The sequence below is a fragment of the Candoia aspera genome, chromosome 15 (genome assembly GCF_035149785.1).
Source record: "Candoia aspera isolate rCanAsp1 chromosome 15, rCanAsp1.hap2, whole genome shotgun sequence".
NCBI lineage: Eukaryota > Metazoa > Chordata > Lepidosauria > Squamata > Boidae > Candoia > Candoia aspera.
In genome coordinates, this window is record NC_086167.1 from 14,851,699 (window position 1) to 14,872,245 (window position 20,547).

A 20,547-nucleotide genomic window follows, 5' to 3' on the forward strand; every position below is an offset into this window, starting at 1 on the left:
CATCAGTGAGATTTGGTGCCATGATGGTTTCTACAACATGGTCTTCACCCAACCCTTTATGCACCCTTGCTCAAAGGTTTGGCAGTTTATGTACGGCTTTTGTTTGCTATTTGATCTACGTACGATCACTGCAACAAGAACACATTTGTGCAGTCAAGTTTACTGAGTGGAATGTACATGGATTTATGAGAACTTGAACCGGCTGTGGAATGCTTTACTCAGCTATCTCAGGAGAAGGTTGGAGGCTTCCTAAGAGTAGGCTTGCAAATTATATTCTCTGTTAAATTTCCAGTACTAGCGGACTATTGTGAAGGTGACTCATTCAGTACATACACTCAGCAGCATGCTCAAGTTCAGAGAAGTGGATGTGCATACTGAAAGCACAATTGCAAATAAATTGGGTCAAATGTCTCCTCCTCTTGCAGGAATTATTCAAGGAGGCTGGGTGCCAACTCTTTGCAATTAACAGAATTAAATAAATATGACAGGTTTAAAGCGAATCCTGTATGTGTGTTCCTAAGCGCTGACGTGCCTCAGCTCGATTCCGTAGATCGTGTCACTGGAAATGGGAAGTGGGGCCACAAAAGGGAGAAAAATCCAATTAAAATGTATTAATAATTCACCGACTCCAAATCTGATAGGGCAACCAAACTCATTCAATTCAATGCAAATTTGTGCCCTCGTTAGAAAGGAGATGGCCGGTCTCTGATCTTCAGATGCAAGATCCAGATGTTTTCTGTTCAGGCCAGGAGCAAAGCTCTGCGAATGTAACCATCTTTTGTCCTCTAGCAAGCTCAGCTCCCCCTCCCATGCTAGAGAGGCTGGAAGGTATGTCAGCAAGTTTCTGATACCGAATTGTTCAACAACTATGCTAACCCCTGGGTTGTTTTTTTTCTCAGTCTATATTTAGATTGTACTAATTATAAAACCTTAGGAAGAGGGAAAGGAATGGATTTTTCTTTCATCTGCAAAATGCCAAAGCTCAAGTTGCCCTATGTAGTTGGACAAACCAGGAAATCCGGTCTGAAAATGATCAGCTGGGCTATTGTCAACATATTCGCATTGTTGACGTATTTAGATATCAGCACTTCCCCAGCAACCAAGAAGACACACCTTGGTTGTGTCTCCACTTAAGCCTTGCCCTTGAAGTTGTTTAGAAACTGCAGCTTGGAAAGAGCAAAGACCACATCCATACGTTTGTTCTTCAAGTTGCAGCTCGTTCTCATGGTAGAAAAGACATTCTCCCCTATGTGAGAATGGAGATAAATGCTCCTCTTATGAGGCCTACAGATGGGCAGCTATATTGCTTGTAGCAACCACAATCAGTGAGTCTTCTAGCATGCTGATGATGGCTTTCATGGATGATTGTCCACCAGACACAGCCTATATAGTGTCTTTGTTGTCTACTGCCTTGTCTTAAAACATGTCATTTGGCAAAATTAGTAGGGGATATCTCTTAAATTTATTAAAAAGACTAGCCTTAAAGATTCAGTAATGCAAGTTCAAAAACATGCTTAAGTGTGTGTGTGTGTGTGTGTGTATCAAAAGAAACTTCAAAAGCATACACCGTATGTACTAAACATGAGCTTCAATGAATATTCATGTCAAGTTATGCAATTAAAATATTAGCCTTCCAATCATTAAAAATTTCAGTTCAGTGGGAGAATAATAAAGGAGCCATGAAGGATGAAGGTAGTGTGGCCGTGGAGTCTCGAAACCAAGAGCCCTAGATGAGCATCTGCTGGTTGTGTTTCAGTGTAACATCTCTGAAAACTCCTTCGAACCAAGGCCAGCCATTGCAGTGAAGAAAAAGAAAAAAGAAGGAAAAGTTCCCTGCTTAATTACCACCGCAAAAAAGGTCATAAAATTGGGTTGGATTTGCTTAATGACCACTTTGCCTAGCAACCAAAATTCCAGTCCCAATTATGGTCGTTAAGCGAGGACCACCTGTACAAACAATGAACGACATACACAGGAGTAAAAAATAGCACCCTGTATAATATTTAAAAAAAAATCTAGAGAAAATGTACATGTAGCATATGCCTATGACAATAATAGCTATTTAAATGTTTCCATACTAATGAGAAGGATTCGGAAAAGGTGTCAGCAGACTTTCTGTTGTTGTTTTTTGCCACCACAGACTAGCACTGCTCTCCTCCTACATAGGAGTAATAATTGCCAAAGATGATAATAAAAGTTGACCATTCACAGTTATTATTGCAATAAAAGAGACTTAATAGATCTGCAGTAACACCCTGCTTCACACTTACTCTTCTTCAGATGCTTTTTAATAAGCAATGAAATGAACCAGTTGGGGCATTCATTTACATTTACAGATCTGGGCATGGATTTATCTGCCATGCAAATCCTGATCGTTCACTTTACAGATCTCTCATCAGATGCAAAACATCTTTGTCAGTTTGCTAATCAGCTGAACAGACACTGAATCACAATTCCCCATCTGAGAACTGTAATTGAAATTAATCACCATCAGGGCACTAAGGAAGGATGCCAAATGAAGAGTCAGAGGGAAGGACTAAACATTTGTTCCCAGCTTGCTAAGTCACGCCTTGGCAAGACAAAAATGTGATTCTAAAAGGGTCCATTGTACTCCATTTTTTTAAATAAACTCAAGTTGCTTCTTCAGTGCACTTTCAATATAAACGTGAACTGCTCCACAAAAGGATTTTGAGCTGGGAAGTGTGTGGACCCATGACTTCCGAGCTGAATGTTAAGCAAACACATTTAATGTTCAGGAGTTCACCAGCGCAACAGTCAACTGCTCATAAAAGATGACCTGCTCCCCAAATCAGTCCTACAACTTCCAAATAAAAGCCACCAAATTGCATTTTATCATAATTAGAGGCAGGTCGATCCTGTTATTTTCCTGGAGGGGGAAAAACCTAATTTTAACCTTACTTATGTTTCCATCCCTGCCAGCGAAAAACGTTGCATGCACAGCACTAAATGCTATCCTAGTCACCCAGGCAAATATCTGTTATATGCATGTGTGTAATTAAAAAAAAACTGCATGTTTTTGTTATATGTTTGCAAGAAGCAGCAGCCACAAAGATTTCATGCAAGCCAATTATCAAGACATTCATAGATTAGGAGCATGGTTAAAACGAATTCAAGGCTGATGCAGGCAGTTTTTCATGCAAATTCATCTTCTATTATTTGAGAAATTATCAGTCCTATCCCAGCTGCCGTTTTCCCGTCATTGGGACTGAGATTAAATTGGTTTTCTGATTGCAAACTGGGCTTTTTCCTATGGGGGTTTTCTTTTGGCAGGGAAAAAAAATCCAGTGCAATAGACTTTCCTTCCAGTTAGTTATCCCCTCATTGTCCATGAAGAAAGATGTTTTGCAAAAGATCATTGGGGCATCTGCCGTCGGGAAACAAAGGCTCTGAAACAAAGTGGAGCTAATCATTTAAATAATGCATCTTTGAATCAAGAAAGGCATTTTGTAGATGGATTTAAAAAACTGAAATAAATTCCATGACAAGGGTAAATGCCTGGACAAATCCATTTTATTTCACAGACTTTTGGGGTCCCCCATATTTGAACATCTGGGAAACTCCCTGTTGGAATTTTTAGGTGCATTTATTAATTTTTGGATCAATTGGTTCTGAATTGCTTGATTGCCCAAACTGTTAATGTTTCCAAATTTTTGTCGCCTGTTTTCTAGATTGCCCTGATATGCAGAGTTTTATTTTTTCCCCAGTAAACCATTTCCTTCTGAAAGGCAATATCGACATGCTTTTAAAAATTATAAAGTGAATAATGGGTGGACTAGAAACATTAACTGCTGCAGTTATTCGATTGCAACCACAATCTTTTGTTATTATTTATTTTTTCTTAGCCATCTTCCTCTCCTTTTGCATAGAAGGGCAGGTAAAGCTTGCCTGCTGCAAATCCACAAAAAATCAATACCCTTGCTCCTTTATAAGAAAAGAAGCTGGTCCTTTTAAAAGATTCAGTCCTTTCAAAGCTTTTAAAACAGGGTCCTAGTCGCACTGGGCAGCCTCGCAAATTTGCAAAATAAAAATAAAAATAAAAACAAATGAGACTCGTAACATCCTCCTGGAAAGGGGTTTAGAACTATGAGCTATGGTGAAAGTATTTTATTGTATTGGATGTTTTCATGGTTTATCGGCGTACAATAAAACAGAACAATTAAAAACAAAACTGGAAAAAAACATTGAGCAATTAAAACATAAATATAATTAAAACCATGGGAGAATGCCTTTAAAATCTTCTATATAATAAAGCTATTTCAAGGGCTCCCCACTTCCACGGGATTCCCAAGTCTGCTCACCAAACCACATTTTAAGGGATTTTTTAAAATGGTTTATTTCTTTATTCGCCCAGGCCTTTGGCAAGCCATGATCAGAGCCCTCTTTTTCTTTGTTCCCATCTGGGTTTGTTATCTCTGCCCACCTTGTTCTTTATTTATTTCGTGTTGTTTTTCCGGCTTGAATGTTTTTTTTTAATTTGTAAACCGCCCAGAGTCGCTGGGAGCCGGGCGGCATATAAGTTTAAATAAATTTATTTATTGATTTGATTTATATAGCCGCCCATTTCACATAAGTACGGTGACAGCACGTCCTTTATTGCAAAAGCGAGTCCTCTATTTCAGAAAGCTGTCCTTCAGATTTATTTATTTATTTTCTGGGTTTTGCCCTTGAATTTTCCTTGGTAAAGCAAAGTTATAAACATTTTTTTTAAAATCCTTATGAACCTCTTTCAGATTTGCCCCATTTTCAGGTTTGTCCTTAATTTCCAAGAAACTAGGGTCCCTTGTAGACTTGTAGACACGTGACTTACGCTAAAATAAATAATGTTTTTATTATAACTTATTTATTATTCCAATTTATATCACCGCCCATCTCCCCCTAAAAAGGGGGACTCTGGGCGGTTTACAAGAAAAGTAACCGTTTAAAACATGAACATATAAAATATGATATTTGTTATTTATTTTTTGAACCCCACCCCACGGGGGGGGGCTTATAACACAGTAATCAGCCAGGGGATAAAGTCCATTTATTTATTCATTTATGTATTTATTTCTTAATTAAATTCCTCTGCCGCTCATCTCGCGTACGACGACTCTGGGCAGCTTACAAATAATAAAAATGGCGAGTCGCTAAAACAATTCAATATAAATATATAAAACTACGAATGCAAATATAAAATATAGAATGTTCATGATAAAGCGGGGACCATCAGTACATTTGGCTTTATCACTGTATTCAGTTTTAAAAAGGGCGGGAAAAGCGCCTCGGCGCCGCCTCCCCTCAGGGCGCCCCCCATTTCCCGCCTCTTTTGATATTCCGGGTGGAGGGGGAACATGAGATGCGTGATGACGTCGACGTCTCCTCCCCCCGCTTCTTTTCCACCTGGTGGCGAGAGGAGGGAGGTGGCCGGGAAGAGCGGCAGCGGCACTTCCGGCGGGGCGGCGGGCGGGGCGGCGGGCACAGCCACCGCCGCTGCCAGCGCAGAGCTGCGGAGGGCGGCGAGCGGGGCGGACGCGGCGGCGGCGGCTTCTTCCTCCTCCTCCTCCTCCTCCTCGGTTCCTCGCCCGACATGGCGGTGGACGCCAGGCGGTTGGAGGGCCTGAGCCTTCACCAGCTCAACGAGCTCCTGGAAGATGAGGAGCAGCTCCAGAACATGGCCCTGGAGATGGAGGAGGTAGGGCGGGCGGGCGGGCGGCGATCCCCGGGGTGGGGGTCCCCGAGGGAGGGTGGGGGTGGGAGGCTCCGAAGGGGAGAATTGGGGCGGCGGGGGGAGGTCTCAAGTTAGGGGTTGGGGGCGCCGAAGGAGCGGGGGGCTCAAGAGGGGCAGCTTCGTGTCCTGGGAAACGGGTGCTTAAGAGCCTTTCTCGATGGTACTCCTCCGGGCGCGAAGCGGCTCCCCCCGCCGGCGGTCATGGGCGTCCCACCCCCCTGGAGCGCTGGTGGCTCTCTGCGTCTGGCCAGAACGGGACTGAACAGCTGTTTCCGTCCCCTGATGCAGGGGTCCTCAACCCGGCCACTCTGAGCTTTGCTGGCTGGGGAATTCTGGGAGTTGAAGTCGGCGCAGCTTAGCGTGGCCAAGGTTGAGGACCCCTGCCCTAATGGGAAGGATTGGGTGGGGTGGGGGGCTTCCCTGTAGCCGGCTGCTCCAAAACTTCATCGCAAAGCCGGGGTCCAAGCCGGGCTTGAAAGCCGGAGGCGATTGGGAGCTCTTTTTCGGACTTAGGTTGGTCCGGAGAGGTGCCTCCAGCCTCCTGAGTTGTTGCTCAGCCCACCCTAACCCGGCTCTCCTGCGGCCGAACTTGGCTTGGGGGCACCGGCTCTGTTTCTGCCTTGGCCGCCCCGAAGGAGCGTTCTCAAAAGCACAAAGGCTCTGCTTGCTGACGGTGTCACCCGTATCGGTCTAAGAATAACGTGGCCTGGTAAAACTTCCTTTCTGCTTGCTGCCAGCCGAGCTGTTTCCCCCTTTGGTAAGGAAGCTGCGTGGCTTAAAAAGCAAAGGTGCTGCGTTTGGAGTTGGACCCAGGTTGTGCCATTGTGGGAAGGTAGGGAGGGAGTTACACTAAAGACCTAGGAACACACAAAGTGGGTAAACAAACATGCTGGTCTTTGGCTACAATGAATTTTTCTGTGATTGGTGGGTAAACAAACACTCTTACCTGTATGTCGGTTAGTGTGTTTTCATTTGAGTCATGTGCGTATCTACTTAGAGGTAAGGCCTTGCTAGTCATGCAGAGCTTGCTTTGAAATACATTGTGGAAGATTGAGTTGACTTAACCACGGTTTTGAGTATGGATTTGGGTGACTGTGCATCCATTTAGAACCTTGTGGTATTATGGGAATAGGTGAGCGAGGTTGAGGGCGGGCCAGAAAGTTGGCAACCTCCCATGCTGACTTCTAATCATGTAAAAATAAAATGGCTTATTAACAAAAGCATAAGGCCTGCCTTTAGGTTCCCCATCAGTTTAATTGGCTTGACCTATTGAGTTACTTTTGTTTTCTACTTAGGGTGTAGTTTCTTGCCCTGTAGACATAATTCCTGAAAAGAGGATGGGATCTCCTTATGGCTCTGGGGTGCTTATTGTTTTAGGCATTAGTGGCACTCCTTGAGAAGGACAGCCATCTGGTGGCTCTGTCACAGGGGAGCTTGAATTCACTGTTAATTTCATATTGCTTCAGTGGTAAATGCAGTTCATACCTCCTCTACCCCCTTTTCTGTGCTCAGGTTACTTGATGGGGAAGAAACATTTTCAGTAAGATCAGCAGATCCCAGCCTCTGATCTGCCCTTGGCCATAACCCGACAATAACTTAATCCTAACAGCGTTCACAGAGGGTAAGATGGTTGAGTGTTCTGTGCTCCTGCTGCGTAATTTGGACCTGGCTCCCACGGTTTTCTCTAGGATCAGAACTGTTGCTCCGTATTGCCTCTGGAGTAGGCAGCAATCCAGGATAATGTTCAAAAATGTTTTCGGCTCACTTCCTTGAGTTAGGGACTACTGAAGCATGAAAAAAGGCAAAAGTAGTTCCTTGTTCAATTCCTTGCAGATGAAAAGAAGTTTCTGAATTTAGCAAACATATGCCGTGCTAATTAATTGTACCCACACTTTCAAACTTGCGACTTCACGCCTTATCTTGTTCTTGTTCTTGGTTTTTTTTTTTTTTTTTTTTTGGGCTATTTGAGATTTGGGCTGCTCACTCTTGAATTATTTTGCATCTGGGAACTTTGCATAGCTACCAGCCAAAGAAAGGGCTTCTGTGTCTTTACAAATCTTTCCTACTTAGCTCTATGGTCTTTTGTTGTCTGGAATTCATAAAGTGAGGGAGGGTCTGTAGTCCCTAGTCACTCCGTGGTAACCAGCTAGTACAAAATCTGAAAAGCCGCCTAACAGCAGTAGGAACAGCTGAGCTACAAGTCTGAAAAGGTATTTTGTAAACTGCAGAAATGCTCCTATAGCCAAGGTTGCAAAAGATTTCCTGAGAATACTTGCCTTATATTCTGGGCGATAAGGAAACATTGCAACAGGATGAAACTAACATCTGTTTGTGGTTCTTAATTCAAGCAAAAGTGAAGTATTTAATAACTTGAAACCTAGCCTTTTTTGCTCCTGTAACAACCAGATGTGCTAATTTGATGAAACGAACCCTATTTTGTGAGTGATATGCTGGGGTGGGGTGGGAAATCTGGCATGAGGTAGCTTTAAAGAACAGCCTGTATGGAATGCCAATGTCATAGTATCAGTTATCTTCTGACTAGGTTCCTTTCAAGGAGACCTACTGAGCTCAATAGGTCGCAGCCCCATGCAGCTGAGTATTGGCATATAGGCCTTATTCCCCGCTGCAAATACCTCTAAGCTCTACTTAGCACTTGTCCTGTCTTGTTAAATGATGCTAATCTGAGGATATAAAAAATATAATTAAGTGGGAAATCAACTCTTCTTGACTGTGATGTATTTTAAGTTATTTTGCTGTGTAAGCTGGTGTTTGGAGTTACATTTTCAGTGTTAGTAGCAGTAGTGTGGGAGAATCCCAAGGGTTAAAGAGTGGTTAAGGTACTGGCCTAGAAACTGGGAGATGGTGAGTTCTAGTCCTGCCTTAGGCATGAAAGCCGGCTGGGTGACCTTGGGCCGGTCACTCTCAGCCCAAGTCACCTCAGGGGGTGGTTGTTGTGGGGAAAATAGGAGGAGGAAGGAGTATTAGGTATGTTAGCTGCCTTGAGTTATTTGAAAACTTAATAAAGGTGGGATAAAAATAAATAAATTCTCACTTTTCATCTCCCATTGTGCATCTCAAATCTTGACCACAATGGGACCAGTGGTGTTTGTTTAGCATAATGCATATGTGGGGCCATGTGCATGCAAAGCTGTATTTACCACTTGAGTTGAGGCTGGATAGTCCTGGATACTGGCTTTGGTCAGTAAACACTGGCTATCCTTTGAGAGCCACTGCTTAATCCCCGTGCTTATCTTCAATTGGCAGAGTTACTGCTTTCTTAAGTAATTAGCCTGTTACTGGAGAGGGATTCTGGAATAAATTAATCATTGGGCTACCCTGTATCAATTTTTCATGCTTTCAGTCATTTGCTTCAACCTTATAAAACTCTAGAATGACAAAGGAGAGAGTTTACTTACCCTTTAAAGTAATTTCCTGCCACCCAAGGGAAGTTAAAAAAGACCTCTTGCCTTGAAAGCCCATTTTTAGAATGCTTTCGCTCACTATTCCTGAAATAAGCTGTTCTTTGTTTCTGTGTCTCATGAACTTTTTGGGGGGTGTTTTCCTTCCTTTTACCATAACTTGGGTTTTTTTTGCCATTGAAATTATGTAAAATGATCTCCTTTGGTTGAGAAATCTTTCTCAACCAAAGGTCTTGGAAATAAATGCATTTGGGCTGCTGTGCTATAACATTACAAACTGATAGCATTTACAGTATATAACGCTCAAAAACTTAACCTGTATTGTATAAAATCAAGGCAGGGGAAGTTTGAAAGGTTCAGGAATGCTCCAGTTGATGGGTTTTCATAGACAAAATCCCTTGTATTCCCACAAAGCGCTATCCCAGAAGAGAAAACAATATTATAGGTATAGAGGTTTCTTGGCTCCATCATACTGTTTTCCAGCCTCACAGCGAATGTGGTCATGTCCTCTTCTGCCAACATGAAATTAGGTTTTAAGACTACTAATTAACTATGCCAGTAACTGCAGGCTGGTTTTCTCTTCTAGTGGTCAGTCAATTAAGAAAAGCTTGTTTCTTACAAATAGCCTATTCTGTCATCATGGCATGATTATGTTTTAATGTACAAAAAAGCGGGGGGAGGTTCTCTAAGGGGGGAGGAATGATCATGTGATTAGAAAAGAACATGAATCTAGGCCAAATGAAGGGATATTTCTTTAGCATACAGTGACATAAGTTTTTATGAAAAATATCCATGGTGTTAATGCAAATCTCAAAAAATCCAGGTCAGATATCTACCTCTTTATGTATGTGATAGTCAGTATTAGTTTGTGAAAATACAAGAAACAGTGAGTGGATTAATGCATTACATTAAGCTAAAATGTAGAGCCGTTGATGTAGTGGTTAAATCACCAGGCTAGATATTGGGAAACCGTGAGTTCTAGTCCTGCCTTAGGCACAAAGTCTGGGTGACCTTGGGCCAGTCACTCACTCGCAGCTCTAGGAAGCAGGAGGCAAGGGCAAACCACTCCCAAAAATCTTGTCAGGAAAACTGTAGGGACTAGTCCAGGCAGTAGGCAGGAGTCAACACTGACCAAAGGCGCACAGACACACAAAAAGCTAAAATGTGGTTTCTTTGGTTTTGGCTTTGTGTGTTTGGAAGAGCCCAGCCCTTATGACTTATAAATCATGGTTTATAATGTATGTTGTGCAAAACCAGTTATGGGTTACTTAGTATATCATGGCTAAACAAATCATGGCTTAGTTTGGTGTATATATGCAGTCTGAAATCTTTAAGGCCCCATTGGATTTGAGTTTTTGAGCGTCTGCAACAAACTTGGCACACCAAGCCTTCTGAAACAGGGAAAAAAAGAACTCTGGATAAAATACTTCTGAGATGAGTGGAGTACCTTATATAATGCGATGGAAAAAAGAAGAAGCTTTCTGTGACATATTTCTCTAGCTCAGTCACTTCCAGATGTGTTAGATTATTGGTTTCTAATGGGAGTTGAGATCCTGCACATCTGGAGAACAATAAGTTAGGGAAGGCTGAGTCTTACCTCTCTCCAAGGAGGGATTACTCCACTGGCATGGTATGCCCTATTAAGATACCCCTAAATTCTGTGCTCCGTGAGATGAACATAGTTCTCTGAGCAAGGGATATTTTTAAGGCATAAAATGTAATTCTTAAAATTGGACTTGTGATTAGTTACATAACAGTGAGCTGATATTCCACTTCCATCTCCCTGACTTGGATAATGATACAGATTCTTTTTTTTTTCCCCTTTCCACTCAGATCTTGGATCTCTTCTATTTTGGTGTTGCTAAGCCTTAGTGAGTGATTCATCATTAAATTTTAGCTGGATAATGCATGCGAAATCTGTTCCAGTTACCAAATGTCTGGTGCATTTTATGCTTCCAACTGAATAGTTGATTATCAGGATGTTGGTAGATCGAACATCTAATAAGGGCACATCAGTTTATTCACCGCACCATCAGGGAGTAATGTACTTGCTAACTGCTTTTTGTGGTACGCGTTGGTAGAAGTTAAAACCCAAATAAGCTTCCTGGTATGACATAATGCATGTACTATATAAAAAAGTATTTTTCATAGATTATGAGCTGCTTTGTTCCAGCATAGCAAGTATTCCTTTGTATATCCTGTAATAAACGCTCTTGTTATTTCTGTGTCCAATAGTAAACTAAGGCTGGGGTGGGGGGGGAAACACTGGGTGGGCACCAATCTGTTGACAAGACCGAAGAGCTTGGATGTTGAATAGCAGCTCTGTAGGGAAATAAAGGGACGCGGTGGCGCTGCGGGTTAAACCGCTGAGCTGTCGATCGGAAGGTCGGCGGTTCGAAACCGCGCGGCGGGGTGAGCTCCCGTTGCTCGTCCCAGCTCCTGCTCACCAAGCAGTTCGAAAACACGCAAATGTGAGTAGATCAATAGGTACCGCTTCGGCGGGAAGGTAACGGCGTTCCGAGTCGTCATGCTGGCCACATGACCCAGAAGTGTCCTATGGACAACGCCGGCTCCAAGGCTTAGAAACGGAGATGAGCACCGCCCCCTATAGTCGGACTCGACTGGACTTTACGTCAAGGGAAACCTTTACCTTTACCTTAGCGGTCATACACTTAAGTGCTTTTTTCCAACTTTTTCAGCCTGCTGCACAAAGTACAATATAGGACTTTTTTTTTTTTACCATAGTTGTGCACAGGGATATCTGTGGAATATGGTAGAAGAGTCAAGATGGCAGCCATTATGGTGTGATCAAAACCCGCCTGTTTAAATGTCCATCTTACTTCTGCCCCAAACAGGAGTCATTTCCTGTGGGGGGGGAGAGAGGAGATGAGTTTCATGATGTAAAGTTAGTTTAAAGATAGTTTAAAAGCTATCTGCTTTTTTTTTTTATTATTAAATTGAACGATAACGAAGTAATAATCAGTAATACGACTGGGAAGCAAGATCTAAGTGTTAGAATGAACACCCTTCAAAACCTATCTGATACGCCGTTATTTGAGACTATTGCAGGCTTACAAGGTTGAGCCATTGTGTATGTTCTCATTCTAATCTTCTGCGTCTTGCAAGTGACCAAGAGTTTGCCATTCACTTCAGTAGTAAATGGGACAATTGGATGACCGAGAGAATGGCTCCATTTTTAACCTTTAACATGCCATGCTGTCAACGTGCTATGCACAGGACAGTAAGCCTTTTAGAGGAGAAGGTTAACTAAGTGGCAGGGTAAAAATGGATATGATTACATGACTGTATGCATTTAATGATATCTTTCAGTTCTATTCAGAAACAGAATCAAGCAGTGACGATGTAACCGTAGCGTGTTTTTGTGTCCATTTGTAGAGTTTGATTCAATCACAGCATCACAACGGAACATCAGAACTGGGGTTTTGAATTAAAGGTATCACAGGCAGGACAGATTTTTGAGATTTTGCTGAGAAAATAGATCTGTTCCTCCATTATGTTTTGGGATTGCAGTTCCAGAATCCTGGAACAAATGTAAGGATCATTTGTTAATCCCCCATTTTGGTGGAAATGTTGAGAGGGTTCCTTGTAGCGGCAACAGGAGCAGAGTTATAACTGGATTTGCCAGACTGTGGTGAGCCCTTGGATTAGCCTTTTTGAGATATGTGCTTCATAAGGTATTTGTAGTTTAAGGTTAGTTGTTCCCTCCGGAGCAGCCTTGTTTCCCACAATGGAACTAATCTTGCACATGAATCACTGTTTCATAGTTACCTGGTAATTTTGTGGGAGGAAAACTGTAATTTTCCCGTACTTCGGTTCTCCCCCGTCTCCACTCTTCCGTTCCAAACAAAAAAGTATGCGCTTGAATCGATGCTGAGCTGTTTAACAGGGTTATTATTGAGTTATAACCCACAGTGAAAGTACCTAGATTCTCAGCTGGCTCTAAAATACATGTAGGTCAGTGCTCAAAGCAAGCTTATTCCCCACCCACCCACCCACCCACCCAAGCCCTTCAAACAGCTTACAATGGGAAGGATTAAAAATCTGCCTTTGTCTGTTTTTATTTCTTTGTTACTGAGACTTCTGAAACAGAAGTGCGGAACCTCAACTGTGAGTTACTGGCAAATTTAACTGGTTGGGCTTTGAGACGTGTTTGTTGATTGGAGTTTGAAATATCAATACATACATACATACATACATACATACATACATACATACATACATACATACTGTGTATGCAGAGCAGTCTTGCCCACTGGGTGTTCTTCACAATTCCCAGTCTGTGTCCATAGTACCTCAGAATACTGGAATTTTAGGCCTTAATAAGGGTGGAGAGCACCAGATTGGGAAGCTGCTCCGGCATGTCATTCAGTCCTGTGCTATAGCTTGTAAGCTGTGCCTTGAGCTATATATAAAACCTTATTAATTTAGCATGAATTATTGCATGGTTGCCATAACTGTGCAAGTCCAACCTTAAGCTCATGTAATAAAGCCATAAAACATAGTTGCAGAAAGGCTTATTACAGAATTAAGGTTAAAAAGGGAAGCCCTAATTGAATGGAGTATAGTTTTGCACCACAGTTGCGGCATCATCTTTTTTCTGCTAATGTGCCCAGTGCTGTTAGTGTTGAGGGTGGGTACCTGTTACCTGAGACCTTCTGATATCCTTGATAACATGTGCCTGTGTGCCAGTGTTGGTAAATGTGATAAAGTGCACAATAAGGGCTGATAATCTGGTAGATCTCCAGAGGGGTGGTTTTCATCAGCAGCATGAGAACAAAGGTTTTTTTTCTGCAAGTCCCCTTTCTCTTGAAGCTCATGCATGCGTGCACGCACATACCCCTCCTCAGCATGGGTGACTTTTTGTGTGGGTAGTGGTACAAAAAACCTTCAGGGGAATGGGGAGAACTATCCGGAACATCTCCCCATTTTGTTGACACAAGACTCTACTGGATCCAGAAGCCTCCTATTGTAGAAAGACCACTGTTAGATACAATTCTGAGTTTTCCAATCCCTTATTCCTAAAGGATTGACATCTGACAAATGTGGTTATTGCAGAAACTTTATCTGTTTGTGGTAACTTGGTTGGAGTGATCTAGTAAGTTAGCTTTTGTTCCCATGTTATGGGGAAGCTGTTTGCAGAAATACTGACTTCGTTGCGATTGGATGGGGTTTATTTGTGGCGGACTCTGTTCTCTGCACTGAGGTTTGTGGGTCGATAGTTGATGGGTGGACCTTTCTGTGACAGCATATTTCTCATGGAGTAATCTCCTTTTTGTGATGTGACAAGTCCCCATGCTGATGAGTTTAGGTGTCCTAAAACTTCTTCTTTTTTTAATAGCATTCCACAGCCATAAACTCCCAATATTGGGAGTATTTTTAATGAATGTTATGATTTTTGGTGTTGGTACTAATCAGTTTCATTCTAGTGATTGTGAATAGCTTTCAAATGTTTAAAATAAAGAGATGCATACTTTTAAATCACCACAAAAATCAAACTTGTGTATTTAACTCACAGTGCTAGCAGTGACGAGCAGATCGGTTATTTAAGCTCTTCTCAAAGCTGAGTCCTGTAGTCAGTGGACGTTAGTTTAGATTTTTTTTTTAATGCAACGTGATAGATGTACCTGCGAGTGGGAATGTGTGTAAATATGAGCTAAATGTAACATTGTCATTTATATGGCCAAGATAGTAGGCTGATGATTTGGAAAGCAGAAATCAGGGAGATGTGCAGTGAGTCACTGGAAGAGAATTAACAATTGCTGTAGAGAACACATTTAGCCTTGCCTTTGTTCTTCTTAAATTTTAGCATGGTAGCAAATGATTAAGAGAGGATGTGCAGCAAGCATGTTGGGAGTTAGGCTTAAAATTGGACATTCCCAGGAGTGACAAAAGAGCCTGTCTCAATCAGTCAAGGACTGATCTGGCCCACTGCCCTGCTTCCCACAATGACCAACCAAGAGTTTTCCACCCAACGGTCAAAATCTTTTCAGTAGCTTTTTAGCCTATGTTGGTGGCTCTAAATGGTCTTATATGACTCATCGTAACATAGCTTTTAATATCTTGGGGGATGGTGCTGGCATTTGGTATAAAATGGGAGAAAGTGACTCACTGCAGTCCTGAGTGCACTGTTTCTCGGTCTGGAGGAGGAGGGAAGACACCGGTCCACGGGGGCAACTCGGGCAGCAGCTGTTCCACAGTTGTTACATAGCACTTATAAAGGAACTGGTACCCATTTCATTGCCACCCTTTCCTTCTCGTTCCCGTCATTCATGTTAGATGGCACACTATTATGTTTCAAAAAGTTATGTGGCCTAAAGTGAATGCGTGTCACGGTTTGGAAAACCATCCAGTCTCTTCCAGGGGTGGCATTATGTGCATGCTAACTTCTGAGTGCAATAAAGACGCCTTTATCAGATTCATACAATCAAGGAAACCGGGGGAACAGAGTCCTGCTGTTCGCTCCTGCTGAATGACAGTTCAGATCACACAATTTCCCCTTTGATCTACAGGGTCTCGTTATGAGGTCTCACACAAGCCGGTGCCAAGCCAGCTTGCTTAGCTTCCCAAATAGCTCCCCTCTTTGCTTTCTCTCTCTTCCATAAATTAAATTTGGGGGTGGGAGAGACAGCTTGATTTACATTCTGGCTGTGCTCTCAGTCTGTTTCTTTGAGAGAGGCGGACAATCGGGATCGCGTCCCCCTTTCCTCCGGCTAATTAATATGAATACCAGAAAGGTGGCTTACTGCTGTGCTTGCTCACCAGAGAGAAATTTAGAAATATTCCGTCTCTGTAATGGATTTTCTGCCAAACCGTCTGCCTCTTTCTTTTGCAGGCCCAAAATGTTCAGCTTAGCAAAGAAATGACTCTTGCCAGTAACCACAGCCTAGCAGAAGGAAACCTCTTATACCAGCCAAAATTAGATGCCCTGAAAGCCACATTAACTCAGAAGTATCAAGAGCTACAGGTTCTCTTCGAAGCATATCAGATAAAGAAAACCAAGCTAGGTAAGGATCCAATTCCCTTCAAGTCTTTTCCTTTCCATAAGGGGCTTGGGATGGCTGGGACAAGCTCCAGATTATTAGATCATACAAATACATAGCAAAGAATGGGCTTGATTCAGTCGTTTAAAGATGCGCTCTGCTAATGAGCTGAGCAGTGGTTAATTGAACTAGAGATGCTTAAACTGTTCCTTTTCAAAGACTTTGTTCAAAAGAGATGGCACACCTCCTTAAAACCTTTTATCTGCAAGAAAAAGTGGAACCTGGTCTCCACTAAGGCCATTCTTGGAGCGACAGTTGGGTGTGGCATCAAAATATGAAGTATATTTTAATTTAGAACTGAACTAATGCAAACGAATAAAAAAATATGGCTTACAACTAACTGACAATGTTTGATAGCCTTAATCGTTAGTAGTTTGTATTTAGAAAAGTTAAACTGTTAAGCTGCTGATTGTGGGAATAAATGCTTGGGGAAATGAGCTGTTGACGAGAACAGATATTTCCTGCATGCTGGTGTTCCAGTCCCTGGAGATCGCCACTCCAGTTGGAAGGCTGCCACGTTCCCTTGCCCAGCCCTCAGAAGCTCTGTGGAGCGTATTGTCTTGCAATAAAAGCACCAGCACAGGGCGGTAGAAGTTTCCAAGCAGCATGCATTATTTCAATACTCATTATCACAGAGCAGTAAGGTAGATTTCCTTTGCTTGCTTGGTGTTTCTCCCTGCATTTTGCAAAAGAGTTTAAACTTTTCTTTGTTCCTATCTTATTTTGGCCCTAATCAGTTGGTTGCAAGCAATCATCTTGGTATGTATTCTGCTGTTTTTGTTCTTCTCAGCCTTCTGGGATACCGCTTAGGATCTTGCAATTGGGACAGTGTACAAAATATTGTAAACGAATAAGTATTACAAAGGAGGGGGTGGAGTTGATGGCAAGAGAGTGCAGCAGACCTAAAAGTCTGTTAGGGACTTTGTGGTTGGGGTAATAGTTGAATCAAGACATCCCAACTTTGAGGCTTACTTCCTGCCTCACTGAAAAGCTAAGACATCCTCAAGTCAAGGTAAATTCCTCATTATTACATGCAGTTTTCTTTGAAAATGTACAGAAGGACGTGTCTGTATTGCCTCTTCCAGTCTAGCTTACAATCTTGGAATAGTCACCCATCCAAGAATTAAACAGGCTCAATGCTACGTAACCGCAGAGCCCACACAAAATTAGCCATGGTTGCTAGCTCTCGTAATGCACTGAAACAGAGCTAAAGCATCATGCTCCCAAGTTTTAAACTAGGAGTTGATGCAACTTTTCCTATACTTATGCATATGATAAGTGTGTTAGCTAGTTATTGGCAGGGCCTCACCCACCCCATGGGCCTTTACTACTTAAGTTTCAGTTCCAAGAACAATATGAGACCAAATATACGCCTAAGAGAGAACTAAAGTCACAGTATCCCAGTTTCTAGTTCAGATCTTAACCACTTCACAAAAGTGGTCTTCAGTTTGTCAGACTTGAAAACAGCACCAGCAAATAATCAGTGCAAGTTCTGAACCTAAATGCATTGCGCTAGTATTAATGGCTTCTCTTCTGTGCTTTTATTTTTAAATTGTTTTACTGTGTGGCAATCATTCATTTATGAGCTCTGCTTGAATTCATGGCTGTTCCCGTTGCGCCCCCAACCCCTTCCCCGCTTTCCAGACAGACAATCCAATAATGCTTCGCTGGAGACCCTCCTTGCACTCCTTCAGACAGAAGGGGCCAAAATTGAAGAAGACACTGAGGTAAATAGGAAAAATCTCCTGTTGGTTTTGCTGGGGATTTTAAAGGAACTGTTCTTGTTTCTGAGGCTTCACTGCAGACTTGCGAAACAGACTCGTCATGAAATATTAGCCAGCTAATATTTGCCCTACCAAATGTAAAATTGACTTGCCTGCTCACGCCTACATCCCAGGAAGACTTGAATTGTAAGGTGCCTTTCCCCTTGTGTTTGGATCCCCGTCAACCCACCCAAGAATACGGCTGAGCTTGGGGCTTTAGAAAAGAGCTAAACAAAAAGAAAGTAGAAAATCGTTAAAGGGCCTCAGACAGAGGAGCTGAGAGCTTGTGATCTGGAGCCCACGTGAAACAAGGTCCAGACGGTGAGATGCGTAGGCGACGAAGTTGCTGTAGGCTAAGTCAGCTCTTCCGAGTTACCTTCTAGCAGCAAGAGACAAAGATGCCCTTAGAAACAGGCTCTGTCTTTCCAGACTGTGCCCCTTCCTAACAGTTCATTCCCTCTTTCCAACAGAACATGGCCGAGAAGTTTCTGGATGGTGAAGTTCCACTGGACGCCTTCATTGATGAATATCAGAGTCAAAGGAAATTAGCTCATTTGCGGCGGGTAAAAATAGAGAAACTCCAAGAGGTGGTACTGAAAGGACCCCGACGGCCCCTGGTCCCTCCTCAGCCCGTGCTTCAGACTTCAGAGGCAAATGCGCCTCCTTCTGTTATGCCTCGCCGCAATCCCCCCCCTCCTCCTCCAGGGTCCGTGGTCCCAGCGGGACGTTTTCCAACTCCATTTATGGTGGCAATGAATGTGGGGCCGGCCCTCCCTTATCCAAGCGTTCCATATCCTCTGGTTCCCCCAAGAACAGGAGCTCCACCGCCAGGCCAAGGGCCGTCCCCAGGTTACCCAAATCCGTTTGTGCCGTTGTACCCGCCCGCACTGCCTCAGAGGCCCCCGCCTCGCCTTCCTCCCAACCCTGGTTTTATTGTGGAATGAAAATGCCATCGTCTCCTGATTTCTGTACACTGGTGCTGACCTTTACGACCCTTAAAGCCTGGAAACTCAACCGAAGTAGTGGGAAACCAACTGCGCTCTGTGCCCAAGGGAAACCGTCAGTGGATCCTGCAAATGCCACAGATGTTGATCGACATTTTTTTTTTTTTAAACGGAATCGGCATCTCCGTCCTAGAAGGGTGTTAAACTCAAGGGTAGAATCGGTGAAATGCTTCCATTATAAACAGAAACTTGCCTCGTTCTTAAGAGGAGATTCCAGGCATTGTGGCATGCAGGCCACCGCCCAAGAGATGTTCTTTTTGCTCCCTGCTTTGGGCATGGAAAGCGAATTCCAGAAGAGAAACCCAGTTCTAATCCCCGAATGGTAGCTTTTGAATATATGTTCTGAGAACAAAGTCACACCGAAATGGCAATAAAGGGACTCGTGCTGGTGGTACAAAAAAATACTTTGTGGTTCTGAGTTAGCAAATCTTCGTGTTAGCCCCTGTGGGGGGCAAGTTGTTTCCCCACTGATGTAATCCCATCCATTTCAGCAATAGGCTGCCAATTTCAGTGGGCAGGTGTGGGAAAATCAACTACTTGTACCCATGAAAGCCTCAGGATTTAAAAAACAGCAAACGGGAATTTAAATCCCTGCTCTTGGGGGTTGGCCAGGAATACACAATCCATGCCACTGGAGCAACACCGTCATTCTGCTGCTTGTGTCTCCTTCCACCCCGCTTCCTTTCACAGCTGCTTGCTTGCAGTGAGGGCTGTGTGTCTCTTACACATTTTCCCAGCAAAGATCTAGAAAGTCTTGGCCTTTAATGCGCCTGTGTCTTGGGAAGCAAGTTTTGCCAAAAATACTCACGGGCCCAAGCTTGACTTAATGCTTGTCTTTATCTTAATCAATTAATTCCTCCAGCTTTATGTTCCCATTCCTTAACCCTAAACCAAAGTTACTGTATAACCAAGAACCTCATGTCTGCCTCGGATTGGGACAACCCCCCCCCCCGCCCCCTTTGCCTCCTCTTACAAATCTTTTGTGTGCTGCAGAAGCTACGCTTTTCTAAAAGACCAGGAACCAAGATAACAGGATTACTGTGGGTTTTTTTTTTTTTTTTTTAAGAAAATTATGTGTATCTCTGTGATGAAAAGTTCACATGTTTGAAAAAACAAGTGGAAAGCAGCATTTCCTAGTCAACTAGAGCATCCGTCTCTGAGCAAGCGTCTTAAAGCATCTCTGGGCGATTTGCAGCATAAGACCTTTTTCTTAAATAGGTTGGGTTTTCTTGGTACCATCCAACGCTTCCCTGAAATCCGGGCTGCCACAATCATGTTTGTGGAGAGAGAAGGGGGCAGTGTCACACTGGAAAGGTATTTGAAGGGAGTGATAACAAGAGGTAGAAGGAGTTGTAAGAAACACAGGCGTGAAGTTGTGAGAACACCGTATCAATTATCAGCTTCTGTTGCCATTTGGCTTCCCGCTGGTGCAGAACGTCCTCTGATTTATCTCTCTGGAAAAACCTGGAGTTGTGAATGTCGACCTTGATGCGTACACTCCAGCTTTCTTCCCCCGCTTGTTCCGTTCTGTAACTCGTTAACAGGATTTTCTAGTTCACGTTCTCTTCGTGG

At 43.0% G+C, this 20,547-nt stretch overlaps 1 protein-coding gene across 1 annotated transcript; it reads left to right on the forward strand.

Annotated features, from left to right (window-relative positions):
- The first annotated feature begins 5,492 nt into the window (after window positions 1-5,492).
- On the forward strand, window positions 5,493-20,034 carry VPS37B (VPS37B subunit of ESCRT-I). Its single transcript, XM_063315462.1, has 4 exons — window positions 5,493-5,692; window positions 16,001-16,172; window positions 17,853-17,935; window positions 18,442-20,034. The coding sequence occupies exons 1-4, from the start codon at window positions 5,588-5,590 to the stop codon at window positions 18,913-18,915; spliced, it is 834 nt and encodes a 277-aa protein (XP_063171532.1). The 5' UTR covers window positions 5,493-5,587; the 3' UTR covers window positions 18,916-20,034.
- The last annotated feature ends 513 nt before the right edge of the window (window positions 20,035-20,547 follow it).